Source organism: Tauraco erythrolophus, chromosome 12 (genome assembly GCF_009769465.1).
Source record: "Tauraco erythrolophus isolate bTauEry1 chromosome 12, bTauEry1.pri, whole genome shotgun sequence".
In the NCBI taxonomy this organism is placed as follows: Eukaryota; Metazoa; Chordata; class Aves; order Musophagiformes; family Musophagidae; genus Tauraco; species Tauraco erythrolophus.
The window spans coordinates 17,345,145-17,364,354 of record NC_141476.1 but is presented as its reverse complement, the minus strand read 5'-3'; the positions used below and the strand labels follow the sequence as shown (position 1 = coordinate 17,364,354).

Here is a 19,210-nt window from a genome sequence, read left to right as displayed (position 1 = left end):
GAGAAAACGTGCAGCCATGAGGTTTATTGCTGAATTAAATCCTGCTCTTGACCACCTACATCTTGCAGCCACAGGTTGCTCACCCAAGTGAAAGGTGCATTAAGGAAGGGAAAAGATGAGGGAGGAAGAAGGGATGGGTAGGATTTTGGGCTCCTCTGCAGTTCTCCCTCACCGCGATATTCATCTGACTGCATCAAGGTTGTTGCCCAACTGTGGTTCTTGGGATGTAACAGTGTGTATCCTGGTTCTAGTCCACCCTCTCCCCAGCATTTTTGGTTTCTTGGAGTGCCACAATATGCTGCTTTATGGCAAGCATTAGTGGCCGTGGACCTCGCTGTGCTGATGATGTTGCTAGAGGCCTCTGAGCTGGCTTGTTCCTGTCTCCTGAAGCACAGCAGCACGACGGTGATGCTGTGGGTATCTCATACGAATGGGACCTCAGGGATCGATGTTTGGCACTGGGGACTGGGAAGTTCAAGTGATGACCCTCTAGTCCCTCTTTCTGATAGATTTGGTGGTTTCTGTTTGTGGCACGTACGTACTCCCATCCCTCTCCTAGTCTGCAATCTCAGGACAGGAGGAGGACAGCCAGCTCCTGGAGGTCACGTAACAGGTCTGTGGCTCAGTGAAGGTCCAAGCGCAAGTTTCCTGGTTGTCAGGACTACTGCTGATTGAGGTGACTGGAGCACAGCAAAATGACCATCCTCTTCCCAAGGCTGTGGTCTATTTCCCTGCTCTGCCAGTGGCTTCCTGAGCAACCCTCAAGCGAGCAGCAGCAATGTCATGTCCAAGAAATGCAGAGGCCTTCCTGGCCCTGCGTTTCCATGTTGTTAAGGGAAGTCTCACGGCTCTGGTGATGCTGCAGCAACAGGAGACCCAGCACTCTGGTTCTGGGCACCCTTTGCTGTTGCCAGTGGCCGGATGCAGGGCTGCGGGCTGTTCTGGGAGCTAGCTTGTGTTTGGGGGTTTTCTGTGCTGGTTCTGTTGGGTGGGCATGCTAGCTCTTTCCTGGCACTGGAGACTGTCTGGAGAGATTGCTGCCGAGCGGCTCACAGGTTTGCACTGGTTGCTTGTGCTGGCACAGTCTAGTCTGCTGGCGTTGATGGTGCCTTTTCCTCTCCTGGTGGGGTTTGTTTCCTTTGTGACTCATGTGGAAAAGTTGCGTGGAGATGGAAGAGGGGTCCCTGAAGTCTCCTCTGTGTGTAGACAGATGTTTGGAAAGCCTTGAAAGCTGCTCTGGGCTGTGCTTTAGCTGGTGCTTTGGGGTTTGGTTTGTTTTACTTAGCTGTGAATCTGCCCAAGCTGCTTGGCTTTTTGGCTTGGTGAAGCAGTTCCTGTGAACGCGTGGGTGGTGTTAATCTTTTGGGCTGGGATGGTGGTCAGAGATGTGAGAACAGCCTCAAGTGCTCCTGAGTCTGAAAGCCTTGCATGATGGTGCCCACTGTACCTCCGATGCACCCTGTGAGGTGAAACCATTATCACCTGAACCAAACAGCTTCTAAACCCAGAACACTTGGGGTTCTTTCTGTCCATTGCTCAGGCTTTTCTAATCAAAGTGTCTTTTTTAAACTTTTGGTCTGCAGACTGCCTCCTTTTGTTGACTTTTTAGCCCACGTAGTGCTCTTGACTTGCCGTGCCCTAAAGCACAGAACTTCCCCTGGATTGCTTATTGGATTCAGAAGAGTTTCTGCCTTTTTCTGCCACCTGAGGGATGTCCAGAAGCGTGGGGGCAGGGGTGTTGTCACATGGGAAGAAACTGAGATAAAGTGAGGAAGGACAGAGACTTCTGGGTTTGGATGGTGGAGGAGGGAGCAAATTGACTTATCATGAGAGCACTCACATCTGCATAGAATCATAGACTTGTTTAGGTTGGAAAAAGACCTTTAAGATCATTGAGTCCAACTGTAAACCAAACACTGCCAAGTCCACCACTAAACCATGTCCCTAAGTACCACATCTACGGTCTTTTAAATACCTCCAGGGATGGTGACTCAACCGCTTCCCCAGGCAGCCTGTTCCAGTGCTTGACAACCCTTTTGGTGAAGAAATTTTTCCTAATATCAAATCCAGACTTCCCCTGGTGCGACTTGAGGCCTATTCCTCTGGTCCTATCATGCAGTAAGGTGGCATGTCCAGTCGCATTGACAGCACTGCTGAGGTGGCTGCCCAGTACCATGCAGTGAGGGTGGAGGCGTTTGACTTGTAACCACGCTTCATTCTGTGCTCCTTTTACTTGCAGGGAAACCTCTTCGATTTTCTGAGGCTGACAGGCTGGCGTGGGTCCAAAGTGCTCTATTTCGGCGACCATCTGTACAGCGACCTTGCGGTAAGAGAAAAAGCTTCTGCTCTCCAGTGAGGTGGGAGCAAGCTTGCATGACTGTTGTGGTTGCAGCTGCATTGGAGTGTAAGGCAGGGCCCTGCTCCGGGTGCTGAGGTCTCAGGTGTGCTGTGCTGGGCACTCTGCAGGCTGCGGGTTTCGGGGTACACATAAGCATCCCCATTCTGCTATAATGCAGAATCAAGCAGGGGAGAAAGGGCTCCTAAAGTTCTTTCCATGGGTGAAGAACATCTGCTGGTGTGTGAACTTGAGAGCAGTTTGTGTGAACGCAACGTTTCTAGATGCCTCACACAGCTGGTGGCCGGGAGATGGGTGTTACTGGCATGACTTGGTATGGGCCGTGGATGCCTGTTCCCTGAGAATCTATAATGGGAACAGACCCACTATTCTAGGAAACAGAGTTGTGTTTGGCTTTCAATCTTTATGTTGAATTCTTGGTTGTTGTTTCACCCCGACCTCTAGGACCTCATGCTGCGTCACGGCTGGAGGACTGGAGCCATCGTTCCAGAACTGGAAACGGAGATTCGGATTATAAACACCGAGCAGTACATGCACTCCCTGACCTGGCAGCAGGCTCTGACGGGGCTGCTAGAGAGAATGCAGGTAACTGGGCTTAGTGTGGGAATCGGGAGACGTACCATCTTGCCTGTGCTCTCAAAAGTATCTCCTTCTGGTGCAGTGGAGTCATGGGTTTGTGAATTACAGTGGAAACTGGGGGGAGCTGAGGTGTGGCCTACAGGACTGATGCAACATGGTGCTTTCTGCTGTTGTCTTTGCAGATGTATCAGGATGCAGAGTCGAAGCAAGTATTGCTGGAGTGGATGAAGGAACGTCAGGAGATCAGGTAAGCCTTGTCCCCATCACTCATGAGGTCTCTTGTGGGCTCCCAGGCTTGCACTGGGTCTGTTTTGGGGCCTGTGGTCCTCCCTGGTATCTCATGTCTGGCAGGGTGCAGCCCTGCAGCTTGGGAAGTTGGGACAGGTCTGAAGGCAGGGTGGGAAAGGGGAGGTGGTGTCACCCTGTGGTGGACAGGGTTGATGGGCTGTCTGCTACTGCAGCTCCTGGCACTGCGGGTGGGTCCCTGCCTGTAACCCGTACAGTAACAAGAAGAGTAAGAGTGAGGTGAATATTCATCACAGTCTCACTGCACAGGGGCTGGTCTGCATCACAGACTGAGTGGGAAGGTACTTGGCGTGATGGCAGAATGCCTCTTGGGAGCAGGGTGGCCAGGGCTAAGGGACTGGAGGAGGAACCTGAGACCCTGGCCTCTTATCTAGAGCACCATCTCTTTCCCCTCAGGTCGCTGACGAAGAACCTGTTCAACCCTCAGTTTGGAAGCATCTTCCGCACCTTCCACAACCCCACGTACTTCTCTCGGCGGCTGGTTCGGTTCTCCGATATCTACATGGCATCCATCAGCTGCCTGCTGAACTATGACGTGAATTTCACCTTCTACCCCCGGCGCACCCCTCTGCAGCACGAGGCTCCGCTCTGGATGGATCAGCTCTGCACAGGCTGCATGAAAACCCCCTTCCTGGAGGAGATGGTGCACATCCGGTGAAGGGCCAGGTACTCTGGGCAACAGCACAGAGCGACTGTACGTGGGGCCGTGCTGCTCAGCCAGCAGCACCTCTGTCTACCACTAAAGGGCGTTTGACACTTACATATGTGTGTAGATGGTGTGTTTATTTTTTCCCTTCACTGGCTCCATCCCTTTCCCTGAGGTGCTTTGCAGGCTGGACAGAGGATGGGTGCTTGTTCGGTCCGCAGGGAGTCCTCTGCAGGAGTAGGTGAGATGTAGCTGGACAGCCAGTGCTGGTGGTGAGAAGCTGCTGCTCCTTGCTCTGTGCCCAGAGAAGCGGCTCAGAAATGAAGTCCCGAGTCTCTGGCGCTTGGTGAGCACCACACAGTCTCCGACGTGAGGTGTGACAAGGTGTGTCAGGGCTGCAGCTGCCCTGGTATCCTTGCGTACTACGGCACGAGTGATTCTGCAGTGAGGGGACAGGGTTGCCAACTGGGCAACTAGTGAAGCACATCAGTGAACACACCACGATGGCAGCGCATCAGCGGCGTTACCTACCCAGAACTGCTACCACCAGCCCTCAGCCCCCTCCTGCTTCCCACCAGACTGGTCTGTCCAGCTGGTGACTCTGATAGGTAACTGCAAGGATGTACAAGTCCTGTGTGAGAGCTGGCTGGGAGTAGGTCTGGAGGTCTAAAAAGACGTGTTTGGTGACAGGCCTGGTTTTTGAGCGCGCTTAGTGTCATACTCTGTCAGTACATTTTGGGTTTGGTGCCATATGACATCAGGATGTTGGCCATGGATGCAGTATGGGCTGTTGTGGGATGCGTTCAGCCTTTCAGGGAAGGTGCAGGGTCGTCAGCAGACGTGGTGGCCTTCCATGGTGTATGGAGGCACTAGTGAGGATGTCTGGGGAGGGGATGCAAGCATGAAGTGCTGCTGGGTGTGGTGGGTCAGAAAGGGGAGCATGGCCATGCAAAGCACTGTGGTGCCTCCTGAGGAGGAGGAGGAGGAGGAGGGAGAAGGTGATAATGGCAATGCCTGAGCATAGAGGACAGGAAAGAAAGGTGATGGCCTGGAGGCCCAGGCAGGTCCTATCAATCAGCTTTAGGACGTGAGGTGCAGTAAGTAGATTCTTCATCTGGCTCCGGGCCATGCTGGTTTTGGCGAGGCTTCAGACTGCCCTCAGGGACAGGTAGGGTGTGGGGAGGGGCAAAGGGGCCTTTAGGGGTTGTTAAGAGTTTGTGCCACCTTGATGCTGGCTGGCTCTGGGAAACAGGAAAACATCATGCCATCCAGAAAGTTGGGTGTGTGGGAAGCCGATGGGTCTGGGATGAAGGGGTAAGAGGTGTCCCTGGGGTGGGGAGGGGGTGTGTGGTCCCCAAAGCGTGCAAGAGCTGAGTAATGTGGCTGCTGTCACTGGAGAGAGACATGCAGGGGCAGTCAGGGGCCATTTGAAGGTAGAGCTCTTGGTGGAGGCTCTGGAGATGCTGGGTGCCTTGGTCCACCTACTCCTCCCTTCACTGCTGCACCATTTGCAGTGGTAACAAAGGTGATGGTGCCAGCTTGCTCGTGGGGACAGTCAGTGCTGAGGTGACAGGCGGGGGGAGAGGAAACAGAGGAGGGATGCACTTCTTGTGCTGGGCCTGGCAGTGAGCGGGCAAGGAAATGGGTGAGAAACTGCAGTGTGTGTGTGAGAGGGTCTTCGGGATGCACAGTGTCTGCGGGGGGGTAAGGGCTGTTGGTTGATGGGGGGGTGCTGGGGGATTACTATGGTGGGGGTATGGGGCTGTGTTGGCAAGGTGGGCGAGGGGGCAGCAGAGGGGAGAGAACCAGGTTGGTGTGGAGGACTCTCTTCCAGCAAGCTCCTCAGAGAAAGGTGCTGAAGTACAACGTGTAAGTGTCAGCAACCCTCAGTGAGGTGTACACACACACACACACACACACACACACACGTGCTCTCTCTCTCTGTCTTCTGCATGTTCCTCCCCGGCAGTGACCCTGGCTGGCCGGCGCACCCATCACTTGCATCCCATTGCCTTGTCTGTGCTACGTGCCAGCCTCTCGCAGCCTTTCACCATGCCTTGCTCTTGACTCGGTGGCCTGAACGATTGCTGTTAACATCGCTGCGCTCATCAAATGGTTGTAGTACATGCATGTGGCATCGGCCATCTCTGTGCTGTGCGTAGTGCGACCGCTCAATAAAAGCCTGTAGCATGCAGTCCCTAACTGACTGACTAACCAACTCACTGCAGCGATGGTGCTCGGCTCTGTGGCTGCCTGCCCTGGGGGCGCAGAGCTGGGGCAGGACCGAGAGCCTGGGGTGCAGCTGGGCCAACTGTCCGAGAGGCCAAAGCGAGGGTGTCCGGCATGGAGCAGTTCGTGCCCTCTATGGCCATAGTGCAGGGGGGCACCGGCATGGGGTGCTCGGGGTGGTGCCTGCCCAAAGTCCCTGCCCATGGAGGGGTGGGTAGGTAGGGGAGGGCTGGCAGTCCCCGGGGCTGCCACCCGTTAAGCCCGCTGGAGGGGCGGCCGTGTCCCTGGGGCTGGGGGCGGTCCGGAGGCGCGGCTCTGGCGGGCGGCACCGCGCAGCGTGTGGGGAGGGACCGGCCGAGGCGGGTGCCGGGCTGGGGCCTGTCGGGCAGCCGGTACCGGCGGGGTGGGCGGCGGGAGGCCGGGGCGGGGGCAGCGACGATGGGGGCTGACGACAGGCGCGGGCAGAGCCGGCGGCACTGAGCGCTTTATTCCTCTGCGCCCGCCGAGGCCCGCCAGGCCGCGCCGGAGGCCGGGGAGGGCGGTGCCTCACTGCGGAAACCCGCCGGTGTCGGCGCAGGCGTCCGCCAGCAGCGAGTCCTGCGGGAGAGAGCGGCGTGAGACCGGCAGCGCGCGCGGCGGGGCGGGGCGCGGCGGGGCGAGGGGGCGGGGCGGTGCTCACGTGCAGCGGCTCGTAGTCGGGGGCGTGGCCACCGTAGAGCGGGTTGGGGATGGCGACGAGCGGCCGCTGGGGGCGGAGCTTGGCGGCGCGCGGCGCCACGCGTTCCTGCGGCGGCACCGCCTCGTCCTCCTCTTCGTCCGCGCGCAGGTCCGCCTGGAAGAGGAGCCGCGGGATTGGCGGGGCTGCCGGGGGCGGGGCTTAGGGCGCCCCGCCCACCGCCCTCGCTCCCCGGCGTGGGCGTGGCCTCGGCCGCCCCCGCGGAGCTGCCCGGGGCTCGCCCCCGCCCGGGGCCGCCCCAGCCGCCGCCCGCGGTGCCCGCAGGGCAGCCCGCGGCCGGTCGGCGCTTCCCCAGGCTCCCGCCACCGGCCCTCGCCCCACCCCAGCCCGCGGGCGGCACTCGCCTGGGAATACCCGAACTGCTGCGCCCGCCGCCGCCTCCTCACGCAGTAGTAGGCGCCGCCAGCGCCGGCCGCCAGCGCCAGCGCGCAGCACAGCGCGGACAGCGTCCCTGCGGCCACGGAGCCCGGCGCCGGTGCCGCGCCGTTCACCTGCGTCACAAAACACCGGCCCCGTTATGGTGCTGCCCTGCAGAGCGACGGGAGCTCCTGCACAGCCACCCGCCGCGGCTGCGAGCAGCCCGGCCAGCGTGAGCCGTGCCAGGAGAGCAGTGAGGACGAGGCCAGTCCTTGGGATGGCTCCGGCTCCTCGTCTCCATTCCCAGGCCTGGCGCCAGCTGTCTCAGCCCCTTCCTTCCCCATCCGTGCCCTCGGACACTCACCTGCCCGATATGCACCACGGGCGGTGGGATCCTCAGCGGCTCTGCGATCGCGTGAATGATCCCGTTGAAAGCTATGATGTCCCACTCCACGATCATCGTGTCATTGATCCCCTTGGCATCCTACAGCACAGGACAGACAGAGATGATGTCCTCCAACCATAAAGCCTCCCTGTTGGTTCCTGACTCAAAAGAGGTGTGGTGACAACTCATGGAGGGTTTTGGTTTTTTTAACCTCTTCAGAGGTTAAACCTACTGAGTGCTCTGTGCTGTTGCCCACTGGGAGGTCTGACACATGGAGGTCATATCCTGACTGGGAAGGGATGATGGTGCCTGTTGTGAGATTGAAGCTGAAGAGGACGACATTACTGGAGGACACATGAAGCTTCAGTTCTTCTCCTGTCAGTGTCTGAAAAAGCAACAGGGAGCTGGGATGAGAAATGGCTGAGCTGGCTCTCGACCCTTCTCTCCTGCTGCGTGCATCCCCCCCAACCTGGCCCAAGCCCAGACACTCTCCATGGCCACAAGACAGCTCAATTCACGGGCCACACGGCACAAAACTACTACACAGAGAAGGGAGGAACTGCCATCCTTAGAAACAGTCAAAGCTCAACTGGAGAAGGCTCTGAGCAACCTGACCTAAATGGCTCTTCCGAGTGAGGGATTGGACTACAGACTCCAGTGGTCCCCGATGACTTAAATTATTCCCCAGACTCTATTTCACATCACCATCACGCCAGCTTTGGAGGACTCATGCTGTCCTCTGGGGCTCTGATTGATAGGTCATTCCATGTGCCCTTGAGCAGCCGCTCATCCCTGCTTGCTTACTTCATTGTCTGTGAAGCCAGAATTCAGAGGGACAAAGAGAGTTTTGGGAGCAGAGTCATCAGACAAATAGATGAAAAAATCCAGTCCTTCTTCTGTGTCATTGGCAAAATCGAGCAACATCTGGAAAAGACGGCAGGTCTTCACCATCAGCATATTGCAAGGAACTCATGGCTCTTACCTTCCTGAGCCCAGGAAACATCCCCCAGCTCCAGAAAGAAAATGCCTCCATGTTTGTACTCTGCACCCCACAAGCAGACTGCCCATTACAGCCCTCCCTCCACCTTGTTGCCGGCTGCTGGCGTACCAAAGACCCAGGAGAGTATCACTTACGGAATAGAAGGTGGAGAAGCGAGCGTGGTCTGCGAGCACATCGGGGAGTTTGCCACTGCACCAATACCCATCTCCCACAAACCCGTCACGGCAGGTGCAAGTCAGATCTGCAAAGGAAAGCCAAGATGTGACTTGACTTGCCAACGACAGCTGCACTGACCACCTCTCCCTTCACTTCTGGATGCTTTTCAGCATGTTCCGTCCTGACACGGGCAAGAGGAGAGGGGGACGTGCCCGCCTGCCCATGCCTTATGCTCCGAGGGCAGTTCTCTACGTGCTGCCCTGACACACCTCTTGTGCCCGACAGCACTGTCCCCAGGAAACAAGCTCACACCACTCACCCTTCTCTCGGTAGCAGAACGCATCCCAGGTCTCGCTCAGGTTGTTTCGGGAGCCGTAGTCCACGATGCCCACTCGGTTAGCCCCACAGCTGGGGTTGGGGTAGGCCGTGGGGTATCCAGCTGTGCCATTGTCCAGCCAACCCACCAAGCACAGATGGAATCCCATCTAGCAGAGGAAAATGAATTATTAGATTAAAAGTAATTTATCTGGCCCAGGTTTTCTGCCTTGATGCACACTCCCACCATGCAGCCTTATCTGACATTGTCCCAACATCTAATGCGTTGGGCACTGCCGGAGGTCTCATCCCAATGTGGCTGGCAAGGCCTGGCAGCCCTCCTGGTTTTATGGATGTAGACGGGGCAAACAGGGCATGGGCAAGGGGATGAGAGTCGCCCACCCACACGTCACGGGCTGGCTACCGGGGAGAAGCACTTCATGTCCCCACCCAAGGCGATGGAGCCAACCCCTGCCCGACCTCTGCATCCCTGCCCTGACCTGCTGTGCTGCCGAGAGCTGCCGGAAAGTGGCCAGGGAAGCACCTTCTGCAGCACAGGCCTCCTGAGCCTGCTCGTAAGTGAAGTCGTACTTTTTTCGGGGTGACTGCAGATGAAAAACGCCCATAGTCTTATCTGCAAAACACCAAGGCCAGGGAGCGTGAGTATGGAGCACGAGCAGCCTTGCTGGGGCAGTCGCCAACGAAGGGCACTCTGTGCTGCACAGGAGGGGTGGGACGTGGACAATGCTCAAGTGAGGGCAAGGTGGGATGCAGCACGGCTTCCTCTGAGCCTCTCGCCTTCCGCAAGGGAGTTGGTGCATACTGGTAGCGTAATCCTGCTGGAGGCCATCTCACGCGTCGCACAGGAGCAGACAAGGATGGCTTGTTCTCCCCCATATGATGCGTATGGGAAAAGGGGAATGAGAAAAACAGACCAAGCTACAGAGGCAAGTCCCCAGTCCGTTGGCCATCCCACCCTACAGCTCTCCCGAGGGGTGCCCCAGCCAGAAGGTGAAGGATGAGGGAGTGGGACCTCTCCATGGAACATCATCCCTGGCCCTGCAGGGTTGACCATGCTCACCATGAAAGTGCAGGTCGGTGCAAATGGCCTCCCGATGGCACTGCCCGTTGTCATCCAGGCACCGGTCTGTGGGCGGCACAGCCTCTTCCAAGCACTGGATCCCATCACCGATGTAGCCCCGCTTGCACTCACAGCGCCGCTCATTCTGCAGCACAAAGGAACATCAACATTTGTGAGTGCAAGCATGCAGATGCCAGCTGGGGAACCTTGTATCCCTATGAAGATGGGGAATTGCCTTCAGAATTGCTCCACAATCTGCTGGGACTATGATAGAGCTACCAAAAGCCACACAGCCTCTGTCCTACCCCCACAGCCAACTGAACATCAGCCAAAAAGTGTCACACTGAATCCTTGTCACATGCTGTTTGAAAGACACCTGAGCTCTGGGGTACATGGTTCATGATTCTTGCACTACATCATGTTCCCAAGTCTCATCTTCTGGCCTGCAGTGAGCAACTCTGGTTCCTCTGCAAAAACGGCCGGCATCGTCCTTGAAGGACCGTCTTGAAGCCTCCAAAACAGTCCAGAAATGCCACAACTGACACAGTTTATGCCCCTTGGACAGAGGAATGGGGGAAATTTGGCCTTGGCGACATCACCAGGACTGTCACCATAGTCTGGCAGCAGAGCAAGGGCATGGCCCCGCCTGGCAGTAAGGACCTGCAGGATGAGTGCAATAGCTGCGGGGATGCGCGTTTCTCCAGACCTACGGGATGCACTCACCGGCCCGGTGCTGATGCAGTCGGCGTGCTGGCTGCAGTCGCCGTTCCTGCCGTCTGCACACCTGTCTATGGGCTCGCAGACATGGCCGTCGCCTCCGTACCCAGGAGCACAGGTACAGGAGACGTTCACGCCAACCTGCGTGCACTGTGCGTGCCCGTCACACCCCCCGTTGTCTTGGCTGCACATGTCGATCACTGCGGGGACAGAAGTGTTAGGTTAACTAAAACACCTTGCAGGGTGTCCTGGTGGTCCGTCTGTCTGTCCTGCCTGTCGTCACACCAATAGGGCCATCAGGAGATGGCCACCCGTTGTCTTGTTGTCCTCACCACCCAGCTTCTCGTGGCCTCCCTCACCTGAGCACACTCTCCCATCTCCTTCATAGTGCAGGTTGCATTCGCAGAGGTTGCCGGAGCGGCAGACGGCCTGGGGGTGGCACGGTGGGGAGCAAGTGGGCGTCATGACTGAAACCAGAACACACAGGGGTCAGAACGACCCAAGGGCTGCAACACGGATGCAGCTGCCATCGCCAGCCTGTGCCCCAGGCCACCTGCCCAACACTCCCCTCTCTCCTCCTGTGCTTTCCTGGAGATGCCTTGCCCAAATGCAGAGGATCGTGACTCCATCAGATACACCTCACCTCGCCTTCAAGCTCTTGTTGGGAGTACCTCTGAGCTCAGGGACTTGTTCACGATCAAGTGGAGCTTTCTTCCTCCTCCTCCTCACCACCCCAACCCTTGTAAAATTCCAACAGCACGGGCCAGATCCTAGGATGAGCCCCACCACTGAGAGCTCCTTTTTTTGGAGACATTTCTGACTGGCTGCTTGAACAATCCAGCTATTGGGAAAGGCTGTATGGCACCAGGTCTCAGGGAACAGAATCAGAATCACAGAATGGTTTGGGTTGGAAGGGACCTTAAAGACCATCTAGTTCCAACCCCCTGCTATGGGCAGAGACACTTTCCACTAGGATCAGTGGAAAGTGATCATCCAACCTGGCCTTGAACACTTCCAGGGATGGGGCATCCACAACTTCTCTGGGCAACCTGTTTCAGTGCCTCGCCACCCTCTGAGTGAAAAATTTCTTCCTTAGATCTAATCGAAATCTGCCCTCTTTCAGTTTAAAGCCATTGCCCCTTGTCCTATCACTACACGCCCTTGTCCAAAGCCCCTCTCCAGCTTTCCTGTAGGCCCCCTTTAGGTACTGGAAGGCTGCTACAAGGGTGGTGCTACGCAGATGGTGGGGCTCAGCGCCCCTTACCTAGTCTGTTTTCGCAGCGGTCTCCAGTCCAGCCCTCGGCACAGAAGCAGAAGCCATCGCCATGAAGTCCTCCGTTGCACACACCATTCTTGGTACAGTTACACTCTGTGAGGAACGGATAAAAACACCGTCATGGCATCTGCCTTGGTGGCAGTGAAGGGCCACGCTCATGCCATGGAACAGCCGCATGGCAGAAACGTGGCTTGCGTGGGCAGTGCGTGATGGCAGGCACTGCAGTACGTGCTCATCCCTTCCTGCTGCCGCCAGCCCTGGCCACCCCTCTGCAACATTCCCCATTCAAGGAGGAGAAGCCGCCTCTCTGCACCCACAAGCCCCCATCGTTCCCTCCCCTGGGCATTTCTAGAGATGCATTTTTTCACTCCGAGTCCCTGCAAATATACAGCCATCAAAAGCATTCCTGGTGACCCCATAAGGCCCAGCTTGGGGTCGGAGGATGGGAGACTCCCTTTTCCTTCCCTTTGCCTTTGCCTCACAGGGGCACAGGTCCCTGCTGAGCATGTCCCAGGAGATGCTCTCTCTGTACAAGGTTCATCACAACTCACAGATTTGGCCCCCAGCTCAAAATACATCTTAATACTTTCTGCCAGACTGGGGCTCTCAGCCGTGCTTGACAAACAAGAAGGGGTCTTTGACCCCGAGGCCTCGGCATGGAGGTGAGGCCACCAGCAGCGTGGCTGTACTGGCCACAGCTCCTGGCACGTGCCACACAGTCTTCTCAAGCTACAGCTGGATTAACAGCTGTCCAGCCAAGAGCCCAGGGGTGGATGTTCCCAATCCCAGAGGTCTGACCTGAGTGTTGTGGGGCCTGATGCATATGTGGCAGCACCGATTCTCACGCTGTAGGCTGCAAAGAGGTCAGCCCAGCACCTGCCCCATCTCCAAGTGGCACCATGTGCCACAGCCACCTCTGCAACAAACCCTCTGTGTTGCTGCCACCCCACAGCTTCCCCTTACCTCGGCAGTCTGGCCCATATCTGCCTGGTGCACACAGCTCACAGCTGGTCCCGATGAAAGCCTGGCTGCAGTTGCATCTCCCCGAGCCACCAATTTTGTCGTCGCAGGTACCACGGTTACTACACGGTGCCTCCAGCCCTCCTGGACATGCTGCAAATGGGGCACCTTCCTGAGACTGCGGTGACAAAGTGACCCTGTGCTGCAGAGCAGCCCCCCACTGCCCCGTGCAGAGCCTCCACACCAGGTGCCACATGAGCTACTGCTTATGGGGTGCTCGGACCACAGAATTTGCTCGGCAGGTTGAGAAGTGAGTGCTAGGGACATCCCATGACATAAATCTTAGAACAGGGGCAACAGGGACAAATTCAGCCTAGCTCCCCTGCCTGGGAAGATCCTCTGCTGCCATGTGTTGAGTCTGTGCTGGCCTGCCCCACGCTAACCTGGCAGCAGACTCATCTGTGGGCGTGAAAGCTGCCCATGCACAAAGCACAGAGGGCAGACACCAGGGAATGGTTGAGCATTGGCAACATCTACGGGTGAGTGACATGTCTGGCAGCTGCCCCTAGCAGCCCCGTGCCCTGGGTTCTCCAAGATTTCTCCAAAGAAAGGGAATTCCCTGTTACGATACCATCCACATGCACTCCCAGGGGACTGTTCCCTGCACCCTCCACAGACTGTGGCTCCTTGCCAGGGGTTTTTCCCACCCTTCTCCAGGGAAGCACATTCATAGACACAGATGTCCGTGAACTGATAATGCCACCTTCTCCCAAGAGAAAGGGCTGGGGCAGGAAAGGCTCGCGTGGCTCCTTACCTCGACAGTCTCGGCCGTAGTGGTTCGCGCAGCACTGCGGGACCCACTGGTTGGAAACACAGATCCTCTTGCAGCCTCGTTTCAGAGGCTCCCTGGAAGAGAAGTGTCTTCTGAAGTGGTCCCACGGGGAGGGTGGCCAGGACGGCCGCAACAGGGAGTTGCGGCGAAACAGAAAAGTGTTTCTCAACAGCTGGTTTCTGTAATAGTAGCAGCGCCTGGTTTCCCCCTGCGAGGAAACAGGCAAAACACAGAGTTTTCCACATTGGTCACTGACGTCTCACCTTAACATTTCTTGTGCCACTCATTCAGTTTTATGACAAGTAAGAGAGGCTTCCTCACATGCAATGGGCTTGGTGACAGAGAAGCCACAGATGTACCTCACGGACATGCCAGAAGCCTGGCAGAGAGACAACGGGTGATGCAGTGAGAGTGGGGTAGAACCACTGCCCCCCAAGGCTGAGCACCATCTGATCCCTGGTCCATCTCCAGCGGCCAGGCCAAGCTCTTTTGCTCTAAAGTCCCCAGAGAAGCCCCCAGTGCTGCTGCAGGGACCCCTGCAGCCACTGTCACCCATGTGGGGATTGACCAAGTAAAGACCATTGCAGTCCCTGCCCCCATGTTGCTCAGCCCAGCTCCTGCCCTGCAGGACAGTGTGACTTAGGGCAAGGCATGGACAGTGCGACCGAGTCCAAGGACTCGCCAGGTGCAGATGTGCCTTCATTTTGCTGCTAAAACACGAGGGGCGTGTGGGTATTATCATCAGCCCCCTAACAGGCCTCCTTGGTGACAAAGCTGTGAGCTTTACCCGTTGAATGGAGCCAGGAGGGCAGGGTGGCTCGAAGCCACAGAGTCCGCAGCTCTCTGTAGATCCCTGTGGAAGGGAGAAAGAAACCTCACAACAACTCAGTATGTGCTTCTGCCTCTCTCAGCTGCTTGGCACTTTGCTGAGGAAGAGCAGCAAGCCCTCCCAACATCCCTCGTCCCAGGCATGGGGCTCAACAGATGGCACAGATCCTCAATGGCCTCATTGTAAGTGCTCACCTGCAGCTCAACAAAGGTGAACTCATCACACCGAGAACCCAGATCCGGTGGCTCCAACAGCCTATTGATGCCATAAGCAATGCCCCCATTGAATTCCATGTGCCTTTGAATGATGGTGGCATCGCCGTTTCCCACCAGAAGCTCTCCCTACCAGAGGAAGAAAGCAACTTGTGATCCCAGCACATCTTCCATCCTGGCTGCACCACCCAAAGGTTGTCCTTTTGGCTGTCATGACTTCTCAAGCACTTCTTGTGTCCTTGACCACCCTTCCCAATTGCCACTTTTCATGTCCATCTCTCCTAACAAACAGCCTCTGTCCATGCAACACATGCTCTGTAAAGGTCATGGTACCATACAGTTGGCTCCGCAACCTGGTCATTGGGAAGGGCATGTCCAGGTACCACATGCCTTTGCACTTTCCTGCCAGCTGGCCACAGAGTCTCAAGTCTCTCTAAGGGCTCAGCTGTAGCCAGGGGAATGGGATGTCTCAACCTGCCAGCACCCCAACTCTGTGTTCACTTCCTGCCGGTGACCCACATGGAGCATCAGTTGCCCCATAGCTATGCCCAGGGACACCACTTGCTCAGTGGAAAGCAGAGCCCAGCATCTTACCACGTGGGTTTTGCTGCAGCTGAATGAGATGGTGGAGCCATGCATGGTCCGTATGGATTTGACTTGGGGCACGTTACCAGCAACAATCTAAGAGGGAAAAAGGAGAATATGAAGGCAGAGACTGGCAAAACTGGCATGTTCCTTCATGCTTCTAACAGGATGCTGCCCGGTGAGGACAGGGTTCAACAGACACAGTGAGAGGGGGTGGGACATGGCAGCACGTGAAGCCAGTGGGGGTGGAACTATGCTGGGTTAGTCCTAGATTCCTGAACAGTAAGAGGCCAGTGTGTGCAAGCAGCCCCTGGTTTTGCTCAGCTGGACTCTTCCCTTGTTCATCATCCCAGTAGACAAAAGCATGTTTGTGAGCCTTGCGTTGACGCTCTGCGGGTGATGTGGCCTCCCCAAGGAGCTGATGACAGAAGGCTTCAGCCACAGTGCACCAGAGGTTCATGATGAAGCAGTAGTTGCCTCAAACACTCAAACAGTTTTGGGTCTTCTCAAGACAACTAATATGCTGTGTGTTCTACAGCAGAAAACCATTGGGCAAGGTCGCTCTGGCATAACCATAGGCAGGTGGTGGCACCACGTGTGGCCTCAGGAGGTAGGAGCCTGTTTGTTGTGACATTTACCTTCATGTCCCTGATCATGTGTGCTTTGAGGTAAGAGGCCAGCACGTCCCGATGCTCTCTGCGGTACAGCCACTTCTGCCTTTCCTCCGGGAGGACATTAAACGCAGCATCTGTGGGCCACAGCATGGTGAAGGGTCTATGCAGGGGGTCACTAATCAATGGAAGCAGCTCCGCATCCTGTCCAAGATAAGAGGGGATACGAAGAAAAAGCCACAAGCCAAAACTGAACACGCACATGTAGACACCAGCTCCCCACAAAGCAGCAGCGGTCTGGTCGCTCACCTGCAGCAGCTTGCTATAAATGGTGTATCCAAAGGCTTCTGCCACTTCCGTGATATTTTGCTGCAGAGGGAAGAAAGCAAACAACTGTTGCTAAGAGGTCTCCCTCCAGGACCTGCAGCAGCAATGCAGTGGAGAAACCAGGCAGTTAACAGCTACAGTAGCTAACCACAACAAGTTTATTTCTGTCATCATCATGCCGATGGATTTGGCCTGGTGAGTGCTGGCATTCAGCAGCCACCACTTTGCTAATTCATCCTGGGTAGATGCTGCTATGGCAAGAACTGGGATGAATTTCAGCACTCTGTTGTGCTGTACAGAAAATGCATTATTTACTGTAAGATGCAGGAGCTATAGGTTCCTAGTGCTTGTTTCAGGAGTACCAGAAAGACATTGTCAATCTCACACTGCAGACTGCTCTGTGTTGGATAACGGAGTGTGATGGTTGGCATGGGACATGATCCCTCTGCCTACATCCAGTACCGTTGTTTCCCTAGTGATGAATCACAACTCTGGTCCCAAATATTGCTACGCCACAAATGCGTAGCAATTTCACCTTCACAAGCCAAATCCGTGCTCTCAGACATGCCCTACACAGCTAGGAACAGGGAGCAAGAGCATCTTACGCAGCCTTGGGCTGAGGGTGCGGGTGGAGGGCTGATCAGGGACAGCACTATCAGAGCAGTTGGGAGAAGGATCCTAGCCCTGTCCTCATCATGGCAGTCATCAGGGCACAGTCACTACTCCAGCCTTACCTGTGAGATCTCTGAAGAAATGTTATGGTCCACCAGCTCATTTGGAATGAGGATCTTGTTGATGAAATGAATGACCCCGTTCACGCCAATGATGTCACTCATGACCACTTTGGCGTCCTCATTGAGATAGATGCTATTCTGAGAGAGAAGGGATGCGATGAGGTATTACCATCCACAGCACTGCCCTATAAGCCATCTGCGGGTCCTAGGCAAGTCACTTGCCACAACCACAGTGGTCTTCAAATGACAGCAAAAGTGACATCCTGACAAGTGGGACAGGGAAGGGTATTGTAGCAGAGAACTACCTCTTTCACTGTGATCTTTATTTTGTGGCCAGATAAAGATGTAAAGGACTCCTGGGCTTCCAGGTCACTGGACAGCAATTTCTGGCAACCCACCATGTGGTAGCGAAGTAGGTCCCGGAGGAAACCTCTGCTCCTCCAGTCTTCAAACTACAGAGAGAAAACAAGAATGAGATCACACTGGAAGCACTTTGCCTTGTGGCGGAGCCTCCAGACCCGATGAGGGAGACCTGGATTGCCCAAGCCCCCTCTGACCCATCTCTGCAGGAAAGCCAGTGTCCCCCTCCAAATGCAGTGAATGCACAAAACCATTTGAGAGCTTTGGGGAATTTCAATCAGCTTGGCAAAACCAGCATTTAGGTCCCTTGATGGAGGAAAAACGATGACATTGGCCTTGAGGATGTGACACCTGGGATATGTGGTCATTGGGAATTGTTCCTTTACTGGGTGGATGGCAGGGGCGGGGCATGGGAAGAAGGTTGGGACTAGCGGTGTGAAGCTGCACAACAGGACTTGTGAGCGATGGTATTAGGATCTTCCATTACACCAGCGCCAGAAAGCTGTTGGTCAAGAACCTGTCTGGCTCACAGGTTCATGAATAGGGATCTCTTCTCCCTCATGTCTCCACTTGCCGCAGACATCCCTCTTATTGGGACGAGAAGGAAGGGACCAGTGGAGGCAGAATGGCAGGACCTGGGGCACAGATCAAGAATAAGAAGTCTTCATCGCTGACGCCATGAAGCCTGGCTGTTACCAGTCCCTAACAGCCATGAGTAACGAAAGTCACCATGCATCACTGATTTGGCACAGTGCCTCTGAGGACCACGAGGCAGGGGCTCCAGAAAGGGTTTCCTTACAACAGAAGCCATGTCTGTGCCTGTCCAGATTGTCTCTGTAGTGAGCTGGCATCCAAACCTTTGCTTATACACTGATGGAGAATGGGAGATGCCTTTAACCCTCTGCAGTGCAGCCCCTTTGCTTCAATCCACTGGGCAGAACAGCCCCAGAGGAGACATTGGACACCTGGAGCTTGCCAAACACCTGACAGCACTTGGGATGGGAGGACGCTTACCACTGTGGTGTTTCCTATGAAATCTGTCCGTGGGACAAAGACAGTGAAAGGCCCTGTCCCACTGAGCTCCTTGATGTTTTCCACCTGTGGTAGAAGAGCATTTGTTGGAAGGGAAACAGACAACACAGTTCCAGTTAGCAGGACCCTTTGCAGAAAACCCTAAGTGGGATTTACTATGTAGAGACAAGGACAAAGCTGTTTGTCACCAACCAGTATCATCTTATAGAACATGGATGCGTCTTCGATCCTTCCGAGCTCCTTAAACAAAAAGAAACAGTTGGCGTTAGCAGAGTCCCTTCCACTTGCTCCTGGCCAGCCAGCATGGTGACCTGTTCTTTCCACTCCAGGACACTCCCATCCCAGTGAGACACCGGTTCTCCTGACACACCATAGGGATCTTTCCCTCCTGCCCTTGCCAGTGCTGTGGGCACGGGTGACGTGGAGGTTACAAAAGTAGACAGTGACCTCTGCCTGGACCATTCGCATCGCAGATGCTGCAAGACGGAGCAGAGATGAAAGCTGGCTGCTTCTGCAGCAGCTGTCTCACAGGTTTAACTGCCCCTGTGCTCTTGGGACACCTCAGGAGTTTCACAAAACATCTGCTTTA

At 55.7% G+C, this 19,210-nt stretch overlaps 2 protein-coding genes across 2 annotated transcripts in view; one reads left to right on the top strand and one right to left on the bottom strand.

Moving 5' to 3' along the window:
* The window catches only part of NT5DC2 (5'-nucleotidase domain containing 2), a 28,989-nt gene extending 24,988 nt beyond the window's left edge, over positions 1-4,001 (top strand). Inside the window, exons 11-14 of the mRNA XM_009985458.2 lie at positions 2,240-2,326; positions 2,801-2,941; positions 3,118-3,182; positions 3,638-4,001. Coding sequence (XP_009983760.2) covers positions 2,240-2,326; positions 2,801-2,941; positions 3,118-3,182; positions 3,638-3,899 — 555 coding nt within the window. The 3' untranslated portion in view covers positions 3,900-4,001. The remainder of the gene's footprint in view (positions 1-2,239; positions 2,327-2,800; positions 2,942-3,117; positions 3,183-3,637) is intronic.
* Positions 4,002-6,662: 2,661 nt separating this feature from the next.
* Positions 6,663-19,210, bottom strand: part of STAB1 (stabilin 1) — a 57,590-nt gene continuing 45,042 nt past the window's right edge. Inside the window, 24 exon segments of the mRNA XM_086619274.1 lie at positions 6,663-6,713; positions 6,796-6,948; positions 7,197-7,343; positions 7,574-7,693; positions 7,827-7,979; positions 8,399-8,518; positions 8,729-8,835; positions 9,070-9,235; positions 9,566-9,699; positions 10,147-10,291; positions 10,870-11,063; positions 11,223-11,330; positions 12,128-12,232; positions 13,103-13,252; positions 13,914-14,139; positions 14,719-14,774; positions 14,951-15,101; positions 15,567-15,653; positions 16,196-16,372; positions 16,478-16,537; positions 17,230-17,367; positions 17,535-17,681; positions 18,604-18,687; positions 18,778-18,861. Of these exon segments, the coding sequence (XP_086475400.1) occupies positions 6,663-6,713; positions 6,796-6,948; positions 7,197-7,343; positions 7,574-7,693; positions 7,827-7,979; positions 8,399-8,518; positions 8,729-8,835; positions 9,070-9,235; positions 9,566-9,699; positions 10,147-10,291; positions 10,870-11,063; positions 11,223-11,330; positions 12,128-12,232; positions 13,103-13,252; positions 13,914-14,139; positions 14,719-14,774; positions 14,951-15,101; positions 15,567-15,653; positions 16,196-16,372; positions 16,478-16,537; positions 17,230-17,367; positions 17,535-17,681; positions 18,604-18,687; positions 18,778-18,861 (3,063 nt within the window).